At 40.1% G+C, this 20,663-nt stretch overlaps 1 protein-coding gene across 3 annotated transcripts in view; it reads left to right on the top strand.

Moving 5' to 3' along the window:
• Cdkl4 (cyclin dependent kinase like 4) overlaps positions 1–15,308 on the top strand; it is a 42,527-nt gene extending 27,219 nt beyond the window's left edge. For 2 of the 3 annotated variants that reach the window (XM_074049554.1, XM_020161974.2), the window contains exons 7-10: positions 411–493; positions 2,762–2,818; positions 6,543–6,677; positions 9,014–15,308. In XM_074049554.1, the coding sequence (XP_073905655.1) occupies positions 411–493; positions 2,762–2,818; positions 6,543–6,677; positions 9,014–9,115 (377 nt within the window). In that variant the 3' untranslated portion in view covers positions 9,116–15,308. Of the gene's footprint in view, positions 1–410; positions 494–2,761; positions 2,819–6,542; positions 6,694–9,013 lie in introns of all 3 variants that reach the window. The other variant, XM_020161975.2, reaches the window with a different exon arrangement.
• Positions 15,309–20,663: the final 5,355 nt, after the last annotated feature.

The following is a 20,663-nucleotide window of genomic DNA, read 5'->3' as shown; positions in this document are numbered from 1 at the left end:
AAAGGTTGTGATATTTTACAGCAGTTTTATGAGATGCTACCTATGAACTTTCAATTACTCCAAAAGAAGACATTTCAATTAAAAACTAAAAGCATGTGCTTTTAAAGAGTAATTAAATTAGTCCTACATATCATATTAAAACACCTTATTCTTTAAACAATCCTTTTATCACTGTATAACTCTAAAGGGTTACTATGTAACTCAGTAAGTTAGATAGTAATATTATGCTCATTTTATTTATTTATTCATCATTGGATGAAAACAAACAGTTAAAATTAAGAAACTCTGCTCGTCCAAAGACAGGAAAAACAAAATTAAAAATAAGCTATAGATCAGGAAAATACATATTCAGTTAACATTATGATTTTTTAACCAAATTTATCATACGCTATGTGGTTTGTATTTTCCAGGAAAACTAATCCCAAGACATCAGTCTATCTTTAAAAGTAACCAGTTTTTCCACGGCATTAGTATACCTGAACCAGAAGTCATGGTAAACTGCTTTGTTTTGGATTTTATTGTTTGTCTTGCAACTTTCTTTAAAAGAGTAGTTTCTTTTTTAATATTTGTGCTTTTGGCTTCTGTTTTCAATATGAAATGCTGACACAGATCAAAGAACTAATACATGCCTATAATCCTAGCTTGGGAGGCTGAGATCTGGAGGACTGCAGTTCAAGGCCACCCTGAGCAAATAGTTGACAAGACACCATCTCCAAAAAAATCACAGCAAAATGGACTAGAGGCATGGCTCCACACCATAGAGTATCTGCTTTGCAAGCACAAAGCCCTGAGTTAAAAACCCCAGTCTCATCACAAAAAAAGAAAAACAATCCATTCATCCAGTGCAGTGGATGCACCTGTAGTCCTGGCTACTCAAGAGGCTAAGGGGGAAGAACATGAGCTGAAGAATTCAAGGCCAGCCTGGACAACACAGTGAGACCTTGTCTCAAAAAAAATTCATTAAAATGTGCCAGGAAGTTGCATATTAAATGTCCTATGTGTTCAAAGACTAATGTTAAATTTAAAATGAAAGTATTCCAGTATCTTAACCCAATACCTTGATCTTTTTCGTCAAAGCACAAAGGCTAACTTTTCCTATAATAATTATTTTCTCATAAACAGTACTTAAGTAGTCTTATTTATTTTGAAGACGTTCATTATCTTTTTTCAGCTTATGAAACAAAGTTTAAATCAGTAAAACCTTTCTGATAACTTGTATTTCCCCATGGAAGGTCATTCCACAAAACGACTCTCATTGTGTCCTTTACCCTCCAAGTCAGTGACCATCTATGTAAGCTCTTGCTGTGGTCTCTGCCTTTATCTGGGAATGTGTGAAAGACCAAGTGACTCTCTGGCCCTCTGTTTACATTGCTTTCCTGTCTTGTTGCCTGAGATCAGTGTGCAACCTTTGCAACTGCATCTGGTCTAGAATCTGCCGAGGGAAGGAAAGGATGTCAGGGGAAGATGCATCCACACATCCATGGTCCAGCTCTCTGGGAGCCAGAGCAGCACAGGGCTGGGGAAAGTCTGAAGAGTCATATCATGATTTGTCTTGTAACAGAACCTGTCAAGGTGCCAGTGCCCTATGTATCTCTAGACACCCTGCTCATTTTAAGTTGATTTATTTCAGGTAATACCTCGACTTACATATTGGCCTTATTTTTTATTGTATTTTAAGCCTTTAATAGTTAACATGTGAGGTTGAGTTACAAAGTTAAAAGTTACAAAGGAATATTTATATAACACGTTTAATTTAAAGAATAACTCACAGGAGTCTGGGAGCCACATAAAAAAGTAGACTGTTACTATTATCTGTGAAGCCTCTCCATCTCCTTCCCTCTCCACTATTCTGAATTTTGTGTTTAGCATTCTGCTGATTTCTGTAGTGTTCTTACACATGTAATTCAACATATTTTCCTGTGTTTTAAAAATGCTCAAAGCATCCCTATAAATAGGTTAGACACAGATATAGCCCTGTGGAGGATTTCACATGGGGACATTTTTCAGCTTCAGATTTGAAATTTCCCTCTCCCTTCCCCCCCACCCAAAATCACTAGCATCAATTGCAAGTCATCATGAAATTAAGAAAATAACTTGATTTGTGTCTTTCTGATGTTTACACTATAATACAAAATTTTATAAAAATAGGGCTGGGCACTGTGTCTCATGCCTAAAATCTCAGCTACTTGGGAGGCAAACATTAGGAGGACCGTGGTTCAAAGTCAGCCCAGGCAAAGTCAGCAAATGAGCTGGGTGTGGTGGCATGCACCTGTCATGCTAGCTACATGGGAGACATAAATAGGTGGATCAAGGTCCAGGTTGGCCCAGGCAAAAACACAAGACTTTATCTGAAAAATAACTAAAGCAAAAAAGGGCTGGTGGCATCACTCAAGTGGTAGAGCACCTGCCTAGTAAGCATGAGTTTCAAACTCCAGTGCTGCCAAGAAAAAACATTATGTAAAAACATTATTTTAAAAATTATTGGAAAGAAATTATCTGACATACTAAGGGGTATTTCTTCAAAGTGTTGTTATTGTTCATATGTGCAAAATATACTTTCTTTTTTTATGTAACTTTTTTTTGTGGTACTGGGGTTTGAACTCGGGGCCTATACCTTGAGCCACTCCACTCTTTTGTGATGGGCTTTTTTGAGATAGGACTTCAAACCACAGTCCTCCTAATCTCTGCCTCCTGAGTAGTTAGGATTACAGGCATGAGCCACTGATGCCCAGCTGTAACATTTCTTTGTTTTGTTTTCCAGGAAACTCTTGAGGAAAAGTTCTCAGATGCTCATCCTGTGGTTTTGAATTTCATGAAGGTACTTTGGATTTAATTATAACTATTATTGACTACAAATTAGAGTGGTTGAAGCTAGTAATTCTGGGAGGAGGGGTGTACAGTGAAATGAATAATGTCAAAATAAGATACAGTCATGAAAATAATAAGGAACTATAAAATGATCACAGCTAAATGTAGTAACAGTTCTAACATACCCACTAAAATTAGTAGAAGACCAGGCAAAGTCAGAAGCATGGAGGTACCAGATCTATCCCATACATGAGGCCTAAGAGAGGTTGTCAAACAGAAGACAAACTTTAATAAAGACAGAATAACTCCATTCATGCCTGACCAATAGAGGCCACAGTAGAAGGTGCAGCACTTCATACATCGTGGATACTCAAAGCCTTTGGGGGATGGGTATGAGGAAACCAGACTGTCTTTAACAGTCAGTTAATTTCTATCTATAGCAGTGGTTTCCAAATGTGACTAATCACCAGAATGATCTGGGTGCTTTTAAAAAATACAGATCCCAATATCTAGCCTTAGATTCACAGAAGAACCTCCATGAGTGGGACCTTGGAATAGTGTCACAAAACATCTCTGTAGGTGATTTATGGTAAACAACTCAGTTTGAGACCCATTTGATTGAGGCAGTGGAACCATTTATATGACCCAGAGTCAACTTTGTAGACCAGCATTTGTTCTCTGTACTGGTCGCTATCATTGTGCTCTCCAGGATGATGGATCCAAGACTGCTCTTTCCACTGCTCCCCCCGATCCTCTGCTGCTGTCTGCCCTGCCTCACTGCTCTAGCCTGCTTTCATCCAGCATCTATAGGCCCTGCCTGACCTAAAAGCACAATTCCCTGCCCTTGTTCTTGACAGGTTGTTCTGAGCCACCAGCAATTTGGCAAAAGCTCCAGAGGAGAGGGGTCAACCCAACTCATTCTCAGGTTGGAGTTGGACCCAACCTATGGTTATTCCTCAGAGTAATCTGAAAACTTCCTGGAAGGCAACTCCAGGGCACAAAAACACTAAGATATAGGACAAGCTCTCAGTCCTCATGTCCAAATGTGAAGTGCCCTATTCTACATGCCCAAGATTCCTACATAAAGATGGATTTCTTATTCAGCTCCTTGACTTAGACCACAGTGTTGACCTAAGACCCAGCTGTTCTCTGTGTGACTAAGCATTGTGCTATCTATGGCCATACTCTTTCTGCCATAGCTATTTTTTTAATAGAATCTCTCATTTATGCCTGGGCCAGCCTGGACTGCACTCCTATTTATGCTTCCCATGTAGCTGAGATGACAGGCACACACCACCATGCCCAGCTTTTATTGGTTAAAATGGAGTCAGTCACACAAACCTTTCCTCCCCAGCTGACCTCAAACCAAACCATGATCCTCCCAATCTCTACCGCCTGAGTAGCTAGGATTACAGGCATGAGCCACTTTGCTCTGCCTATCTTCCCTCTACTTATAAGGACACCAATCATAATTGGATTAGGAAGGCTGCCCTACTTTATACTATTAAGACCTCATCTTCAATAATTATACCTGCACAAACCTTATTTCTAAATAAGGTTACATTTTGAGGTACTGTGAGTTAGGAGTTCAACATATATTGGGGGTGGGGAGTACAAATCAACCCATAAAACTGCCCTTAAGACTGAGAAGAGACATTAAGCAGGCAATTGCATATGTGTGTCTGGACTTCAGAGGATCTGGGATAGAATTATACATGTGGAAATTGTGGTAAATCTTGATAATTGAATCTGTTAATGAGCTCAGTGGACATCAATGAGGTCAGTAGAAACTAAAACTAGATGAGAAAAAGGGAAAGTCAGGATTGAACTATTGTGGAGAAAGTAAACTAGAAAAGGTTGGCTTGGAAAGAATGGTCAGGCGATAGGAAGAAAGTGAGGTAACAGAGAAGACAGAGAGTTTTAAGGAGGACCTGGTCAATAGTGTCTAATACTATTGAGACCAGAGCTCAAAATGCCCACTGGATTTAGAGGCCCATGAGTGTTAACAACTAGAGCCAAATAGGTGGAATGATGGAGTCAGAAGCCAGAAGGTAATAAAGAAATAGGGTAGACTAGCATGGTGGCACACGCCTATGCTCCCAGCACTTGGGAGGCTGAGACAGGAGGATGAAGAGTTCAAAGCCAGCCTGGGCTACAGTAGCAAGACTCTGTATCAAAAAAAAAAAAAAATTCCAAAAAGAGAGAAAGGAAAGAAAGAAATAAGGCTGGAAAAGTAGCTCCAAATGGTAGAGCACCTGCCTAGCCAATGCTAAGCTCTGAATTCAAATCCTGTTACCAAAAAATAAAGCTCTGGAAGCTTGCCTGCCAGTGTCTCATACCTGTAATCCTAGCTACTTGAGAGACTGAGATTGGGAGGATTGTGGTTCAAGATCCCCATCTCCAAAATAACCAGAGCAAAATGGACTGGAGGTGTGGCTCAAGTGGTAGAGCACCTGCTTTAGAAGTGCAAAGACATGTATTCAAATTCCAGTCCCATGAAGGAGAAGAGAAGAGAGAGGAGAGGAGAGGACAGAGACTTTTGTATTCAAAACTGTTTCTCCTGGTTAGAGCCCTGACAATGTTAGAATTTGAGGAGACTGCCTCCCAGAAGCAGTTGTTGCATTAATATATGGAATGGATAATAAATTAGGGAGCAGATCATAGACACAGAAGGACAAATAAGTGTGGGTGTGTTAGCAGGTTGTTTCTGGAAGAACAGGAGTAAGCAGATACTGCTCCAAAGGGCAAATGATGCTGCTTAGAAAGAGGAAGCATTCTCAGGGGCTCGAAGATCTGAGCTCAGCTGGAGTTAGGGAGGAGCAGACGCTACATGGCTGGGCAGCCTCAGGCAGTGCAACTGGCTGGACATGGGAATGCTTTAAAACACTGGTCATGTTGAAAGCTCCATGTTTCTCTCTTAGGAACAAAGGTAAGAAATTTCAGGTCATCTGTGCCAGGTATTGTAAAGCTGTGTCAGGCTTTGTGGACTGTAAGCTGTTTTATTGATGGGAAAGCCCCATGCTCTGGGCAGAATATCAGAGCTTCTTGGAGAAAAACTTTCTGTGTCAGGACTGCCGCTGGCCCCTCTGCAGTGCTCACACTCTTGGCTGCAAACCTAGAGGCTTCTAATGGCCTTGAATAAAGTATCCTAATGCCACTTTGTCCTTTCAGCCTCTAGTTACCCTTATATGAAAATATATTTCATTTCTCCCCATGTGAGGTTCTTTCTTCCTACTGACGTTTGCACTTCCTCAACCATCTCCTTAAACCAGTGGTTCTCAGGCTTGAGCATGTAGCTATCAGAACCATCCTGAGGGCTTGTGAACCACATATGGCTGGGCTCCAGTCCCAGTGTTTCCCATTCGGCAGGTGTGGGGTAAAACCAGGAATTGGCATTTCTAACTAGTTCCTGGGTAATGCTGATGCCTGTAATCTAGCAACACCACACTGAAGACTTATACAAATGGTTTGCTTTAACCAGTGATGAAAGCTGTCTTTGAGGGGAACACCTGATCTACATGTGGCCCCTCCAGAGACGCTGAGTGCCCATCATTCTATTCTCCAAAGTCTGAGGCAGCAAAAGAAAAGTAGCTGTGGCTATTTCCAAGTACCTGATAACAGACCCTCAATGTCTTAAACTCATGTTTACTCTGTCAAGTTATTACTCAGAGTTTTGGACACAGTGACAAAAATCCCTCTCTTAAGATTTGTTTTGCTTTTCTCTTCTTCCAAAGGGTTGTCTGAAGATGAATCCAGATGACAGACTAACTTGTGCCCAACTCTTGGAGAGCACCTACTTTGATTCTTTTCGAGAAGATCAAATGAAAAGAAAAGCACGTAATGAGGGAAGAAACAGAAAGCGTCCACAGGTACCTCTGTTCAAAAGTTAGTGCTATGAAAATGATATTTTTTTCATTTTCTGCTTTCAAAGTGAAACAAGGTGACCACCAACACTTTTTTTTTTGTTCTGGTTAAGTTGTATTTATCTTTATAAATATTCTTGATTGATGTAATAAAACCTAGAACTATGAAAATATCCAAATTGTTGCAAAATCTTATTGCAGTTACACTTTTTTTTTTTTGAGTCGGGGTCTCACTGTGTTGCCCAGGCTGGTGTCCAAACTCCTGGGCTCAAGTGACCCTCCTGCCTTAGCCTCCCAAGTAGCTGGGACTGCATGGGTACCACATACCCACCTTATACTTGAACTGATCATGTGTTGATTGGATATGCCACCCACTAGACTACATGCCCAGAAAACAACCACCTCATATAGTAAAACCTCAATTACAATAGGATTGAGTTTTGCCACCATTACAAAAGAATCCCTGTCCCTTTCTTTAGTCTCATGATACACAATAAAGGAAACCTGACTCTTCCATTTTTTCACCCATGGAAGCAGCTAAATCTGCCTTTTCTAGGCTTTTCCTGGAAACCAAAGAGAAGCTCTAGCAGATACAAAGGGATGAAACCAGACACCTAGGAACCATTTCCTATCTTAAAATGAGCCAATACTACAATACTGTTGTAATAAATATTAATTCTGCAGTTTATCAGGTGGACTGTCCTTCACTTGGTTTCAGAAGGCTTTGAAGTTAAAACATAAACTCTATGAAAGTAGGCTTGTTCTTTTTTTTCTGATAAACTCAGCACTTAAAACCATATCCTACATGTAGAAGGTGCTTAATATCCAAATAAGTGAGCATTATTTATTAATCAACCAAGATGGTAATTTTCAATTTATCAGAGGCCAACACTTGTCACATTTCATGCTTGCTTAATCCTCCACCTTTAATTTTTGGTCATTTATCTGCTCATTAGCATGTCTTCCATAAAGGAAAAGAGCAGTCCTTTTTTTTTCTTCTGCTCTCCTAATAGTTAAAACAGAAGTTAGTTGGAAGAGAAAGATCAAATTAATCAGAAAAATAAAATGTTAATTTATTTCAGTGTATCAAATCTCTGGGAATCCAAATTTTTATTATCTTTCACTGTTAATCTTTTGCAAATCAAACCCAATGCAGCTTCCACTTCAATAACAAAAAGATTAGGGCTTAAGTCCAAAGCAGCATCTGAAATATAGTGTGACTAGTGTATAAAAGGTACCTCTCCCAATCCCTACCATAGGCCTGGGAGGGGCAACAGTATCACTGCCCCCCTTGTCCTCCTAATTCACTTTCTACTTAGGAATCTATCCTCATACTGGCCTGGACGGGGCACTGCTCACTCTTTAAGGCTTATAGAGGTACCACTCCTTCCTTAGCCTGGGCAAGACCAATACCAACCAAGGACTTTACAGAAGGACTTCCAAACACCCAGGGACAACTGAAGGAAAAGACACCAAGTGCGACGTGCACTAGATAATCTCATTTATCAAGATTACCTCATGTTCTGGTGGGTGTCCTGAATAAACTGCATCTTCTCCACCTGTACATGGTGGGGGCCCCATGTAGCACTCACCAAGAGACCAGGCCCAGCCCACTCTACACAAGGAAATCCTACCAACAGCAAGGCCAAGAGGAGGACAGGAATGCCTTTCAAGTCCTAATCTTTCTGACATTCCTAGAAATTTTACCATATCAGAAAAGAAACTGAAAATCACAGAAAGATCTTTTCATTCAGTGTATTTGTAAACTCAAATTTCTACCTAGGGGTTGGGGATTTAGCTCAGTGGAAGAGCACTTGCCTGGCAAGTGTAAGGCCCTGAGTTCGGTCCCCAGCACCGAAAAAAAAAAAAAAAAAAAAAAATTTCTACCTAGATTCTGCTTCTAGATCTCTGAGTGAATGATGAACAACTTCTTTAAAGCCAGTGTATACAGCTGATAGGCAAGAGGTTCCAAGCCTTTGCCCTTCAGCCAATATCCTAGCTTTTAAAAATTTGCTATGGGTAGAATGTTGCTTCCTGAAGTTATTGCTTAATAGCTGGTGGATATCTGATTTTCAAATATTGACTATATATTCAGGAATAAGTATATTGAAATAAGTAATAGTATGTCCATGAGAATCCTGGAATAACTCATAGAACCTAATTTTCAAGTATCAGAGGATCACAGTTTTTGGAAAGGTAACCAAACATAATTTTAAAATGGATGTCTTTTGACATCTTTGTACTGTATGTATCTTTTTTTGTTTTACCACCTTTAACTCAAATTGTACCTATAGGAATTGTTTTCAATTTACTTTCTTATTTTTGTCTTGTTCTGCTATTAGAATCAACTGTTGCCTCTCATACCAGGAAGCTACATCTCCCCCACACCTGATGGAAGAAAACAAGTCCTCCAGTTAAAATTTGATCATCTTCCAAACATTTAGGAAAAATGTTCTTTCAAGTGCAAAGTAATTTAATATGTACATATTTTTTGTACAGTCAAGATAGGAATTCTCAGTGTTTCAAATGCAAATGAGCCATATGAAAATTAAGATGCCTTCTAGAATTGTTTTGCTCTGATCATTGCTGATTCCTTTCCCTGTGCTTTTTACATGCCAACTTTTTCTTTTAGAACATTTTCTTTAAATGTTATTAAGGCCTGAAACTGCACATATGGAGGAGACATTTTCAATTTCATCAGAGCAGCCCTGCTTAGACAATTTACATTGAGAATTCATCTGCTTGAACTTTGTGAAAAAGACTTACATAGATCATCTTGCTTTAGCTGACCACATAATATCTGAAAACAATATCAAATCTCCTGACTAGCTGCTGTTTGAGCAGGGCATGACTTTATGTTCCCACATTATAATTCACTCTCATTGTGACCAGGACTGTTGAGCAATGCTGGCATTTTATTCCATGTTGTTATATTGGTGCAGGAAGGGCAGCTTAAAGGTTGTCTAGGTTTATGCCTTTATTCCAGGGCAGACTCTATTTGCTCTGTCTCATGAAACATTGACGATTTTATTTTTAAAGGTAGCTAGAGGAAATTCCATGCAAAATCCATACATAGCAAATAGTAGGCAAATAACAGGAGTCACCATCCTCAATGATGCCCTTGAGTAGCTGGTGCCAACTCTAATGCTGTCCTTGGTACCTCGTGAGTTCTTATCGTTTCTCCTGGCTAACTCATCTCCCTATTGGGAGTGTTGTCTGAACAGTTCATTGCAAATACTTTCTCCAGAGTATTGGCATTCGTAACCTACATGGATGCAATAGAGGATGCATGGATTTCTATGGATGGAACTTGTAAAGTCCTGAACTACTGAGTATATCATAACCATCCTGGGTTTGTAAATGCTTACAAAAGCAGGAAGATTATCTTTCAGTTAATTTAATCCTGGGTCTCCTACCAAAAAATAAGGCAAATACCTCAGTAGGTAATCTGGAATTATGTTGGAATATTTTCCTAAGTAAACTTGACACCCATTTGCGCATGCGAACACACATTCGTAATTGTAAATTTTGATGCCTTTTGTCTCAGACATCTTAAAATGAAGCAGAGTGGTTAAAATACTTTCAGTTTGCTAACAAGGAATTCATGTATAATAATAGCACAGAGCTGTCTATTCCTGTCTGACAAAAGGCACAAAACAGTGATGTTTCCATCAGTTACAATTAAGAAGGTTTCATTAACTCTTTTCTGCTCCTGAAATATTACCTAAATATTGTCAAATTTTGCAGAAACATATTCCAGAAATTCTTTTGTCTGGCACCAACAGCATATAGTGTTATTAATGAGACAGTAACACCCTCTGTTCATCTCTAAATGTCTATTACATTTATAAACATGGCTATGTAAACTTCCAGAGAATCTCATTCTTTTACTTGGATAATCCACTTACTAAGGAAGTATAGCATCTGAATGATAATTTCTTACTTACGCAAGAACTTTTAAAAACTGGATTTATTGGGCCACTTCACATTCTTAGTGTGAATGTGCACTGCTGGGGTCTTCTTAGTTTCATCTTGTCAAGAGTGTGCCTCTTCAGATTTACATGTCTTGCATTTCTAACAGGATGATACAACAGATGCAAGGAAAAGGAAGAAAAAGTGAAAGGCAACTTTACTGATAGGTTTCTTTTTGGTGTTCATAGTGGGTTTTTTCCTGCTTAAGCCTTCTTATTAACAAACCACTGAAACTACTCTAGATCCCCTAAATATATATACATATAATACATGTGTATCCATATATAATGCAGTGTGCACACGAATGCAGAAAATAAGAAGGCAGCATGTGGCTCCATTATCTATTTTGCTTGCAGTTGTGTTTCTAACAGTGATGGGGTTTCAGGCAGGAAGACCATCTTCCCCATTTTTGCTTGCACTTAAATATTTCAGAAATCTAATATTCCATGTCTGAGGCACATAATAAATTTTGTGTGTTCTGTTTCAAAAAAAGAAAAGAATTAATTCAAACTATCATTTCTCTTTTACCTTTCCTCCTTCCTCCCAGACAAATCTGTTGCTGGGTATCACTGGGAAGGGGAAAGAAAAAAGCATCTAACCTTAGAAAAATGTTCTGGTTCGGTCATGTTGTCATATTACCATAAAGAAAAATAATCTTCTGATGACATTTGCCAGCTTAATTGTCCCTAGGTGACCCAGGCCACCTTGCAGTGCTGCGCCTGTATCATTGGGGGTTGGGGAGGGAACACAGCCCTCAAGCTTATAGCTTTTTTTCCCTTTCAAGTACAGATCTCTCCCCTCAGTACTGCACAGGTTTCCTGACACTTCTCAGCCCATGGAAGACAGTTGCACCTTCATATCTAGTGCCCACTTTCAGTGGCACTTACAGACTGTAAGACTGTTGTAAAACTGACCTTCAGCAAATAGTCTTGCTCAGGCTCTTCACAGAAACCTGCTGGATTCTGTGGCCATGGGTTTTCTTTAGAGTCTTGTACAATTCCTGGCTCACCTGGGTCTTGTCTCACCCCTGCCAACTTTCAAGCCTTTTCATTTATTACTGTCCAACACTGTGCCATCGTGGGTGAGAGATGCCACCTGAATGTTCCTCTGTGTTCCACCTCTTCCTTCTCTGCTGCTTTCCCCAAACTTTCCAGAACACGTGTATCTGAGTCTCCAGACTCTTCTCTTTTCTTTCTTTCTTTTTTTTTTTTCAGCACACTTTACAGGCTATACAAAATGCAGACTGTTTGTTCTTAGAGCTTCATAGAATGCTCTCAGTCCTATAAGACTAAGTGCATGGACTGTCTTTAGTCTCTTTTTCAATCCTGGAGAAATTTGAATGTAGTCATTCCACATGCCCAACCATCACCCTTTTTAAGGATTATTTTAAGTAGATTGAATCACTAAAAAATTGTGATCAAGGGGCTTTTTTCAATTCTTGGCATTAGGGAAATGATGAACAAAAGGGCAAAACAAAGCTTTCAGTTAGGGAACACAGGGTTGAAGTAGATCTTCTTCCTTCTGAGTTAGCTATGTCACTGCTCTTCATTCCCATGGCACATTTTCCAAACTATAAGACATCAGAACAGTAACAAGTTACTTTTTAAAATTTCATATTCTGAAGATGTTTTATGTTCCTTTAGCTTACTTGCCATAGTAGTATACATTTTCAAAAAGTTGGCACCTTCTTAATCATTTGTCATCAACAATTATTTCCAGTCCAGATTTTGGTACAACTTGAGTGGCACAGAATTCCACCACCACCACCACCTGCAGTTTTTCTTGCTTTTTTTTTTTTTTTTTTTTTGCAATAGTGGAAATTGAACCCAGGCCCTCACACAAGCACTCTACTATTCAACCTACACCACCAATCCTTGTTTTAATTTTTTTGTTGTTTTTGAGACAGGGTGTCACTAACTTTTTGCCCTGATGACCTCAAATTCAAGATCCTCCTGTCTCTGTCTCCCAAGTCTTTTTTTTCTTTTTTGGTTGGGCAGTACTGGGGTTTGAACTCAGGGTCTCCCATGCTTGCTCTTCACTTCACCCATTCTGCTTAACCCATTTTTTTTTTTTAAATTAGAACATACCTCAAAGGCCAGGTGCCAGTGGCTCACTGCTATAATCCTAGCTACTCAGGAGGCAGAGATCAGGAGGATTTCGGTTTGAAGTCAGCCCTGGGCAAATAGTTCAAGAGACCCTATCTCGAAAATACTCAACACAAAACAGGGCTTGCGGAGTGGTTCAAGTGGCAGAGTGCCTGCCTAGCAAGTGTGAGGCCCTGATTTCAAACCCCAGTACCACCAAAAACAAAAAACATGCTTCAAGAAAAGGAATGATTGGACTGAAGGTGTGGCTCAAGCAGTACAGTACCTGCTTTGCAAGCATGAAGGTCTGAGTTCAAACCCCAATCCCATCAAAAAACAAACAAGAAGAGGAGTGATCCTAAAATTCCATAAACAGTAATATCTTGAAAAATTGGAGGGCTGGCAGAGTGACTCAAGTGGTAGAGCACCTTCCTAGCAAGCATGAGGCCCTGAGTTCAAATCCCAGTACCACCAAAACAAATTAAGGCGTGAATATCAGGTGTTAGTTTAATCATAACGATACAGATTGAGAGTTGGACAGTACTGGGGCTTGCACTTAGGACCTCACATTTCTTTGGCAGGAACTCTAACACCTGAACCACTCCACCAGCACAAGATACAGATTTTTAATGCATGTAGTTAGAAATAAAGATAAAAACTTTCAACTTTCACTTACAACTTAATGTGCTGGGTATGTGTTTGTTTTCTATTAAAATGATTAACTGAACAAGGCCATTCTTGTTTTAAAAGAAGACCAAAGGTCTTTAAAAAGTGGTAGTTAGGTCCTTTGCTCTGGGAGTTCGGACAGATAGGTCTGTGTAGCATTGACACAGCATGTAATTTTCTGCGCCTTCATCTTTCATTGGTAAAATAAGAGGGTAGGCCCCCAGCAGCTCTAAATTTGTGTGATTCTCTGATTCTCCACGGCACAAGGCATTTGTATCCTGGACATGCCTCTCACCGAAAGACGCTTTTTAGAGGTGATGTTTTCATTACCAATACCAATGTAAAATCTTGGTGTTTATGATATAGCCAGAAGCCAGAAGGTACCTCTGCCCATCCACATTCCTCCCCCCGGCGCCCGGCTTTCTGTCACACTCCTCACACAAACATGTACACTAGTGCACCCTCGTCCCATCAAGACAATGGCAGTTTACAGACAGCCATTAAACAGAATCGATCTCACGAACAAAAATAGATTTTGAAGCTAATTTTTACAAGGTTTTAATTCTTGTAAATAAAACAGGTGTGCTTTTTGTTTGTTTGTTTTATTATTTATATGTGCATACAAGGCTTGGGTCATTTCTCCCTCCTGCCCCCACCCCCTCCCTTTCCCCCCCACCCCCTCAATACCCAGCAGAAACTATTTTGCCCTTATTTCTAATTTTGTTGAAGAGAGAGTATAAGCAATAATAGGAAGGAACAAGGGTTTTTGCTGGTTGAGATAAGGATAGCTATACAGGGAGTTGACTCACATTGATTTCCTGTGCGTGTGTGTTACCTTCTAGGTTAATTCTTTTTAATCTAACCTTTTCTCTAGTTCCTGGTCCCCTTCTCCTATTGGTCTCAGTTGCTTTTAAGGTATCAAAACAGGTGTGCTTTTAAGTGCAGAGTAATATGTAATCATTCTGTGATGTTTTAATCTAACTCTAATTAGGTTAGAAGTAACACATGTGCTGTAAAATATTAAGATACCCATCAAGGCAAAGGACATTTAGTAAATTTCTACTTTAGCAAACACTTGAGTAATTTCAATAAATGACAACTTACTAAATTATAAATTAAATTCTATAAATATATATGAATTATACATATTTTATATTTTAGAAGCAGAGACTTGGGCTCAGTCAACTTTTTATTTAAACCTGTAATTTAATCAAGCTAAGAACTGGTAACCCTATCTACCAGGCACATACATAATTTGGAGATTTTGTTGGTTTGGTTTGGATTTTTTTTTGGAGACAGGGTCTCAATATATAGCATAGGCTATCCTGCTTCATCCTCCCAAGATATGAACTATCACACCTAGATATGATTTGGGGGGTTTTTTGTTGTTGGTTTGTGTTTTGATCATACTGGAGATTGAACTCAGGGCCTTGTGCTTACTAAGTAGGCTCTCTACCACTGGGATACTCTACCAGCCCTTTTTGTGTTGCTTATTTTTGAAACAAGATCTCACTTTATGCCAGGGCCAGCTTGCACCTCAATCCTCCTATTTGTGTTTCCTGTGTAGCTGGGTTGACAGACACACACCACCACACCCAGCTATTGGTTGAGGTGGGGTCTGAAGAACATTTTCCTCAGGCTGGCTTTAAAGTGTAATCCTCCTAGTCTCAGCCTCCCAAGTAGCTAGGATTACAGGCTTAAGCTACCATGACCAGCCTTGATTTGTAATTTTAAAGTTAAAAGTTTTCTTTTCTTTTGGGCATGTTGGTACATATCCACAATCCCAGCATTCAGGAGGGAGGCAGGAAGATCCCGAGTTTGAGGCATGCCTGGGCTACGTAGAGAGACCCTGTCTCAAAAAAAAAAAAAACAACAAAAGAAAGTTAAGTTTTCTGTTGTGACCACCACTCACTGACCATATCTCTAAATACTGTCACATTGAAGATGTTGTGTGTCTACTTCAGATTGTATTTATGTAGAAACAGATCTGTTTCAAATCACTTAAAATTATAACTATTAGCATTTGATAATTAGCATAATGGTAATTTAGACTATTAAAACAATTTGCTATAAAGTAGTTTTAATTGAATTATGTTAAATATACATAATACGGTGTTTTTTAAATGTAGCTTAAGATATTTAGAAAACCCACATACAGGATTATATATTTGGTGACTTTCTATTTGTATATATAACTTAACCTGATTATGTTCTTTAGCCCATTTTAATAAAAACTAAAAATATTTGTCTCCTAATTTCTGTTCAACCCAATTTATAGTCTACTGTCTAACACTTTGCACTTAAGTGAGAAACACTGTCACCTTCTTATGTAAATTCCACAACTTGTCATTTAGTTTCTTACTGGCTGGAATATCTGAACAGCAGATGTGGCAAACTATTCTTTGCCCCTGTGACTGGAATTTTTACAAATGGCAAAACCAATGAACTCCTCTCCAAGCTGAATACTCAGAATATCTTTTCACACTACTTTCAGACTGTAAGATTCCTTTAATTTCAATTTATGAAAGTATTTCTCCAACCCTTTATAATACTTAAGCTACAAGATAAGAAATTTTCTTGTATCTTCAATTCCAGGCTTTCATAGTAGTTTCTGCTGTGGATTTTAAAAAGTGAAAAGGTCTCAAGACCAAACTCAGACCAGTGAGAAAAACAATTAGTAAAAATGGGGTCACTAGTGAAATATCCTTCAATTATTTTCTCTCAAGCTAATCTTTCTACTTTCGTTATTTTTAATGGTGCCCTGTGCTTTCCAACATGACTCTGCATTTTCTCCCATCCTGCATGCCTTGCAATGATACTTGGCCACTCCTTCATCCCTCGAACTTTGCATCCAGGCTGGCTTTGTGACCTCCTGAGTCACTGAGAATGCAGCAAAGGTGATGCTGCAGTGTCTGCTTCCTGTCCCTGGGGAACAGCTACCATGCTGCAAAGGAGCTTAGGATGGATCTCTAAGACACCACATGGAGAGAACAAGATCCCTGGAGGAATACAAGAGGCCAGACACATGAGAGAACATTCCTGGGCCTTCCAATTCAGTGCAGCCACCAGCTGAATGTAGACAAATGAGTTTTCCAAGTCAGCACCAAGCAGAATAGATAACTGCCTAGGTAAGCGTAGTCACCCATAGGACTGTAATGATTGTTTTAGGCCACTAAGTTTTGGAATGATTTGTGTATCACTCAGCTTACCATCACTATAGCAAACACCTGAGATAAGTCAGCTTACAAAGAATGAAAGGTTTATTTGGCTCACAGGTTTTGGAAGTTTCAGTCCATTGTTAATAGGCATCATTGCTTTGGACCTGTGGCAAGTGAGGCAGCACATTATGGTGAAAGCCCATGGAGGAACTTCTCACCTCAGGGCCAGGAAAACAAAAGGGAGGAAGAGGAAGGGGTTGGGTATCCCACCATCCCTTTCAAGGGCACACCCTCCCCCATGATCTGAAGACCTCCCACTAACAACTTCCTAAAGGTCCCACCATCCCCCACTAGTGCCACAAGCAGGGGGTCAGTCTTCAGCACATGGGCCTTTGGGGGACATTTAAGATCCAGTCTAAGCCCACTGTAGTAGAGCATGCCTGCTGTCCCACCTACTCAGGAAGCTGATGCAGGAGGATGACATAGGTCCAGGAGTTGAAGACACTGATGATCACTCTAAAACAAGAAATAACACCTACCTCTTGAGGTTGTTAAAAGTATTACATGAAACTGCTGGATGCCCTTGACTCACAGCTGTGATCAGGAGGCTGATGCAGGAGACTAAGATCAGGAGGATTATGGTCCTAGCCTAGACAAATAGTTCTTGAGACCCCCCATCTCCAAAATAACCAGAGCAAAGTAGACTAGAGGTGTGGCTCAAGTGGCAGAGCAGGCGCTCTAGCCTGCTTTGCAAGTGTGAAGCCCTGATTTGAAACTCCAGTCCCCCACACACATACACAAAAAGTATTACACAAAACAATGTTAATATCCCTTGAATATAAAGAATATATGATTATTATCTTCATACCCTCTAGAGCTTTTTGAGCATATTAATTTTCTACAGTTAATATTTAATCCCTTGAATGAAGTCTACAGATTTTTTTTTTTTTGAGACAGGGTCTGGCTACATAGCTCAGACCTATGATCCTCCTCCCTCTGCTTCCCAAGTACTGAGATTGTAGGTATACCCACCATACTCAGCTTTACAGAATTTTTTTTTTATTCATATGTGCATACAACGTTTGGGAATGTTTGGTCATTCCTACCCCCTCCCTTAACCCCCCCCCACCCGCCCCCTGCCTTTACAGATTTTTTTTTCACTACTGGGGTTGAACTCAGGGCCTCATGCTTGCTAAGCAGGCACTCCACCACTTGAGCCACTCCACCAGCCCTGTTCTGTGTTAGATGTTTTTGAGATAAGGTCTCGAAAACTATTTGCCAGGCTGGCTTTGAACCTCAATCCTCCTGATCTCTGCCTCCTGAGTGGTTAGGATTACAGGCATGAGCCACTGTCACCCAACTCAGATTTTCCTTTAGTGCAGTAATTTCCATGCTTCCTACCAACAGCTTTTATTGTCCATTTGGCGGATTTTACATTTCTAATATGATAGGCTTCAAACAAAAATGTCACTTTTTACATTGATTTAGTCTATTGACACTTTTTAAAAAACATTTGCTTATTAAGCAAACACTTTTGGGAAATGGGTAAAAAAAGAAGAAAGTCAGGCCTCAATGGAATTTGTAGCCACCCCAAGGAGAAATAACCTAATGGGGTTAACCAAAAAAAGCACAAATTGATACCTCACCGGAAAACTTAAAGAAGACACCAACATGAACAGGTTGATCACGACTCTAAGAAATTTCCTGAGTGATTGGAGTGACCAGAGATAGAAGAATTGGTTGGGAAGATATCACTAAATTTTTCAGGAAATGAATTTTAGGTGTGGGAGTATCTGAACAATTTAATAAAGTATCCATTAAGACAGTCCAAGGTGATTAGCTGTAGAAGACACTCAGCCAGAGAAAGAGATCTGGACCAGAGTAGCAGGTTTTCATTTAAGCTGTGTATTCTGGCAAGTGAAATCATATGAGCAGTTTATATTCCCGAGACAGGAAGTGTATGAGTAAGAAGAAAATTCTGTCCATTAATCCTTGGGAAGTGCTTGCAGTAATTAGAAAATAGAAAGGAGAGGAACCATTAGAAATTCTAGCTAGAAGAAACTCATGCTTATTACTTGAAGAATCCCTAGCTCAAGATCTCCTCCCACCATTCCTTGCCCCCTGACTACCTACCTCCTCTCTAGCTGCCAACTATGTTTCCTTGCTTTGAATCCCAATCCAAGGTCATTAGTTTCACCCGTCACCAAATGCACAGCACTCCACGTGGCTCTGACAAAGACCCGTTCCATTTTCCAAGTTCCTGGATTTACTAATCTCCTCCTTGTACCTCCAGTAATTTTCAGATCAGAAAAAAATCACCTTGTACTTAATTTTGTCTAATATAAGATCTCCCTGTTAAATACTAGTTCTATCCTTTATGAAGTTAATTTGAAAAAATAATCCTAGATTGAATTCAAATGAATCCCCACAAAATATTTTTTTCAGTACTAGGATTTGAACTCAGGGCCTTGTGTTTGCTAGGGAGGTAGGCACTCTGCCACTTGTGTCATACCCCAGCCTTTTTTTTTTTGCTTTAGTTATTTTCTAGATAAGATCTCGTAGCCTCAGACCACAATCTTTCTAACTATGCCTCCCACATAGCAGGCACCACAAGTGTACACCACCATGCCCCGTTTATTGACCCAGATGGGGGTGGGTCTCACTAACATTTTACCTGGGCTGGCCTTGAACTATCATCCTTCTGATTTCTACCTCCCAAGTAGCTGTGATTACAGGTGTGAGGCACAACTCCCAGCTCCCACAATCTATTGATACCTCCCTGGAGGTATCACACTCCTTAGATACAATCCCATTTAGGAAATAAAATCCTTCACAAAAATTGATCGCATCAAATATTCCTTCTAAACTTGGGGTTCCTAGCCATCAGTTGGCTTCAGAGAGGCATTTGGAGTCCTCCTTTCCATTTCCAAATCCAGTTTCCACATGTATCCCAGGGCTGCTACCGCCTCCAACTTGAGCATGCTCGGCTCGGCTACCACCTTGACAGCCTGGATTACTTCCGTCCTAAAACAGAGGAACTCTGCCCCTGACTGCTGCTCACCAGCTTGCTCTCCCTTCACGTTGAACTCCTCACAGCTAGAAACTGAGCAAAACCCTGACATTCTGCCCTACTGGCTGACTGGCCTAAAAAGAGTTAAACGCCCCTTCTGTATTCTGCCTTAAATAGTTTAACATTTAGAAGCTGAATCTGAGTTGCAAGGTAATTCTACTGAGAAAATTTGGGAAATTCAGTTCCAGTTAGAATATTATGTTTAAAGGAATAATTTTTCCAAGAGCTGTTTATCATTAGTATGCTGAGAAAATGGAAATGTGGGCTGGACTGAGTGGGACTGTTGGGCGGCCAGAGGCCACCATGAAGGCACTGGGTCTTTCTTTAGGGAGTGAGAGCACTCTCTAAAGGAACGAGAAATGGAGGTGAAAATATGCCTAGAGCAATCTTTGTGTGCTCTGAAAAGTTACTGATACCAGCCCTGGCCATCTTTTTCTTCCAAAGAAATACAGCAAAGCAGTATGGGGACTAGAAAACCTTGGCTGGCTTTTAAGGCCAGTTCGGCTGGGACTGCAGAGTGGTAGCAGTCCCTCCCTCTTTGGCTTCACTGACTGAAAAGGAGTCAAGCAAGATGATCTTAAGGATCCTTCCAGCTAAGATGCTTTGTGAAATGACAAAACAGCTGTCGTCTATCTATTGTCCTGTTCCTGTATCCTCTTCCACCCTTCTCTCCTTCTTTTTCTCAGTGTATTGTAGATTGAGTGAGGAGGTAAGGACAAGGATAGGGCCTAGCTCAGAAGCATGCCTTGCCTGCTTCACAAGAAAGAAACTAATGGGACCTGCTAATCTACTCTGAGATCTCCATTCTCCTTCCTGTCTGCTGCAGAGAGCTAGCTCCACGGTGCACAATCCTAGGGGTAGGGGTTGCTTTGCAAAAAAAAAAAAAGCTCAGCTTTCATAGCTTTCATTTTTTAAGCAAACCAAAGATACATAAGAGGTGAAAGGTGTTTTCTGTTACTCAACTCTGGGCTGGAGTTTGCTTTGTTGCACTCTTGTTTGGTTTTGCCTTGGTAAGCACTCTGACTCCTTGTTACCATGGATC

The sequence above is a fragment of the Castor canadensis genome, chromosome 12, assembly GCF_047511655.1.
Source record: "Castor canadensis chromosome 12, mCasCan1.hap1v2, whole genome shotgun sequence".
Classification (NCBI taxonomy): Eukaryota; Metazoa; Chordata; class Mammalia; order Rodentia; family Castoridae; genus Castor; species Castor canadensis.
The sequence above is the reverse complement of the archived record's forward strand: the minus strand, read 5'-3'. Positions and strand labels throughout refer to the sequence as shown.